The 3665-nt window shown below is 63.6% G+C and overlaps 1 protein-coding gene across 1 annotated transcript in view; it reads right to left on the reverse strand.

Annotated features, from left to right (window-relative positions):
- The window catches only part of PLXNA3 (plexin A3), a gene marked incomplete in the record, with an annotated part of 14152 nt that overhangs the window by 4573 nt on the left and 5914 nt on the right, over positions 1-3665 (reverse strand). The window contains 12 exon segments of the mRNA XM_014583818.2: positions 5-37; positions 117-356; positions 440-533; positions 743-913; positions 1021-1157; positions 1261-1381; positions 1450-1595; positions 1665-1855; positions 1942-2038; positions 2172-2372; positions 2541-2655; positions 2893-2995. Of these exon segments, the coding sequence (XP_014439304.1) occupies positions 5-37; positions 117-356; positions 440-533; positions 743-913; positions 1021-1157; positions 1261-1381; positions 1450-1595; positions 1665-1855; positions 1942-2038; positions 2172-2372; positions 2541-2655; positions 2893-2995 (1649 nt within the window).

Below are 3665 nucleotides of genomic sequence, written 5' to 3' on the forward strand. Positions count from 1 at the left end.
GGGGGCTGCCGGCTGCTGCAGGAATTAGGTTCTTGCCCTGGGGTGAAGGAGCCATCAGCCCAGGGCTCCCCACCTCACTGCCCCACACCCCTTGCCCTTCTCCCACCCAGAGGCACCTTCAGCACCACGTGGGAGCCAGGTTTGACATCCAGGACCCCAGAGGGCCCGAGCGGCTCGAAGCTGGGGTCGGGGTAGTAGGTGAAGGAGGAGCGGTTGAGGGAGCGGGCTGTCTGCACGTGGTCCAGGAGGAAGCCAAACTCATCGGGATGCTCGCCTTGGGCCCGTGGTTGGGGCCGCCCCAGAAAAATGCCAGGAGCCTTGCACAGCATGGCAGTGTCGTTGATCACCTGGCACGTCTGTAGGGACAGGGGTGGGCAGCCCAGTGCATAAGGCCATGGGCAGCAAGGCCTGGGGTGGGGCCAGGGTAGCCGCTACTCACATTGGTGGTTTCGATGCCACGGTACTTGGCCCGGACCCGGGGCTCCTGGACTGTCAGCAGGTGGGTCCCACTCACAGTGATGGCAGTGCTTCCACTGGAGACAGGGGCAAGGGCCCTCAGGTTCCCTACCTCATTGCCACCCTCCTGGCCCTGAAGCACTATCAAGGCTGTCATGAGAGCCCTGGACCACTGCATGGTCGGGTCAGCCCTCCCCAGATGAGCTCCAGCTGGAAGGAGGGCCCGGCAACACCTTATCCCTGACCCCCAACACTGGCCAGGCGTCCCACACCCCCAAGGTCTCACTTGACGATGCTCCAAGTTGGATCCAGACGAGTGACAGTAGGGTCCTGAGTGTAGGTATAGATGACTCCAGGACTGGAGATGTTGGCACGGTCGATGGTGAGGGTGATAGGGGCCTGGCTGGGGCCCAAGGTGGAGAAGGGCGAGATACACACGATGGCCTTAGCATCTCTCCTGCATTGGCAAGTGTGATGCCTGGAGCCAGCAGCCAAGGTCCTCAGCTACCCGCCCCGCAGCACCCAGCAGCCAAGGTCCTCAGCTACCCGCCCCGCAGCACCCACCTCACAAATTGGCACTCGCCATCTCTCACGGTCACTGTGACTCTACTGCCAGCATCCAGAGAGCTGCCAGAGATGGTGAGCCTCGTGCCTCCTGAAGCTGGACCCCGACTAGGACTCACACGGTCAAATGTCGGGGTCTGTGGGAGAAGCGGCCCTGAGCGGAGGGAGGAGCCAGCCCACTGCAAGGGCAGCTCCAATCCCCCTGGAATGGGGAAGCTGGAGGGATGGGCAGCCACGCACCACAAAGCTGTAGAGCTGCTCCGACTGTGTGCGGAAGTCTGCAGAACAGTCACCCACGCAGAGCTCTGCAGGCCCTGGCTGCGGGCTGGGCACCAGTGACTCCTCCATCTCACACACAATCCTGGGGGTAAGAGAGGTCAGGGCCAGAGCCAACTGGATGGGCTGCCTCCCCCATTCCGCCACACTCACCTCTCAGCACTGACGTACTCAGCGGGGATGGAGTTGCAACGCACACCAGCCACCCGCAGCCCCAGCTCTCGGGAGGCCAAGCCCAGGTTCTCACCCATGATAGTGACCCGGGTGCCGCCCTCCTTGGGCCCGATGAGTGGGTGGATCTGCAGAGCAAGATGGAGGTGAGGGGCCAGCCTGACCCGTAGGCTCGAAGGGGCAGTGGGGCAACTGACCTGGGTGATGCGGGGGTGGCTGCAACGGGTGCCCCTTTGGCTCGGGTGCATCCAGTTGGTCTTGGGGGCAGGACAGTGAGCCCGCAACTGGCACCTGTGCTCCGACACACACCAGCCACAGTTGAAGCGGGGATCAGCTTTGAGGCAGAGGCCACAGCTGGGCCGCTGGGCCCAGCACTTGTACAGGACGGCTGCAGGCACAGGAGTGGGCTGACAGGGGTGGCAGCAAAAGACTTGGGAGGGCTGGTCCCCAACCTGGCTCCCAGCTGCCCCTCACCTCGGAAGCCAGGAGGCTTGTCGATAGAGAACTCTCCATCCCAGACCACGGAGAAGTCCAGTTCAGCCTCGCCATACTCATCGCCCTCATAGGAGTACTGGAAGAGGGTCCCAAGTTACCTGGATGAACTGTGCAGCCATCCCCCAAATCCTTTGTAACCACAGGCTCAGTCATGCCCCCTGCCAGGGCCACCAGAGGCCTCTGGAGCCACAAGCCACAGGGCCGCCTACCGAAGCATTCTGGCACTGCAAGCTGCTGCTGTTGAAGCGAACAGCAGGCACCCGCTGCTGCCGCCCCTGCACCCGGACCACGCACTCATAGTTCTTCTGGCCCGACTGGGGCTGTGGCAGGTTCTTGGCCCTTAGGGTAAGAGGCTGTAGGACTCCCACGGGGATCAGGAGGTCCCCGCTGGGCAGGATCTCAGGGCAGCCCTGGGGAAGAAGCCTGTCAGCTACCCACCCTACCCCGAGGGGGCTCAGGGAAATAAGGACACCCAACACAGAAAAGCCTGGGGCCTGCCCACTGGGAGCCCAGCCCTGATGAGCCCAGCCCCTGTGGAGCCCAGCCCTTGCGGAGCCCAGCCCCTGTGCCCGCCTCACCTCAGAACTGTGGACCCTGCCCTCCTGGAAGGAGCACTTGTGGGGCTGGCTGGTACACACGTGGCGGTACTTACACCAGTGGCAGGGGTAAGGGCTCCCAACACAGGTGATGCACCTAGGGGCGGAGAGCTGGCTTCAGAAATGACAGAGGGCCCAGTTGCCACTGCCCCTCACTGGCCCTCCCACAGCACTCTTCAGGGCTGCCGAAGGCCCATGTCACATATGGGGGATGCAAGGTCCAGGGACAGAGGGCAGGGATGCCTGACAGGAAGCCTCGAGGCCCCCAGAGACAGCCATCCTGCACGATTCGCCTGTCCCCAGGGGTAGGGATGGGTCTGGGCCAGCTACTCACGACTGGAGGACACTGCAGTTGTAGAAGACAAAGTCAGCCCCAGCGAATTTCACTCCAGTCTCCTTGGAGAGCAGCTGTAACCTCACGGTGCGGGTGGCGCCTGCTGCAGGCCCGGGACAGGCATGAGTTGGTGGAACAGGAAGTGGCCCCAATTCACCCCAGCCAGCCCCAGCCCACTGACCGTAGCCCCTGGTCAGAGCCTGGAGCGCCTGGAGCGAGGGGGAGGGGCAGTGTAGCTCGCCAGTAGGCAGCAGGACGGCATTGCTCTCTGTCACTTCCTCAAAGGCACAGCTCACGCCAGCACTGAGGTCGGGCACGTTGCGCATGGCTACCGTCAGCTGGAGGAGGCAGAGGCTCAGAGCAGGGCACCCCTCACATGCACAATGCCCAAGCGCCCTCCAGGCTGCTCACCTGCACCCCAGGCGATGTCACTGACACGTTGTTGGGCCGGACCCGCACCTGGACACACTTGCTCAGCTCCTCTGCAAAGCCATGTAGGGCAGAAGCACCTGGACAGGCCCCTTTACGGCAACACCTGTTTGGGGTCAGGTCAGCAGTAGGAGGCTGGGGGCAGGAGACAGCCTGCCCAGCTCTGTGCCTGTCCCCTGAGCCCCAGGCTGGAAGAAGTAGGGGTGGCAGGGAGGCTGCCAGGGCATGGCTAGGGAGAGGTGGACCAGGCCAGTGGCCCACCTCACCCTGCCACCCTCACCTGTGCTGCAGCACACACCAGCCACAGTGGGGGGCACCAGAGCCCAGGCAGGCCGCACCGCTCA

The sequence above is a fragment of the Tupaia chinensis genome, unplaced genomic scaffold (genome assembly GCF_000334495.1).
Source record: "Tupaia chinensis unplaced genomic scaffold, TupChi_1.0 Scaffold144894_1, whole genome shotgun sequence".
NCBI classification, from domain to species: Eukaryota; Metazoa; Chordata; class Mammalia; order Scandentia; family Tupaiidae; genus Tupaia; species Tupaia belangeri.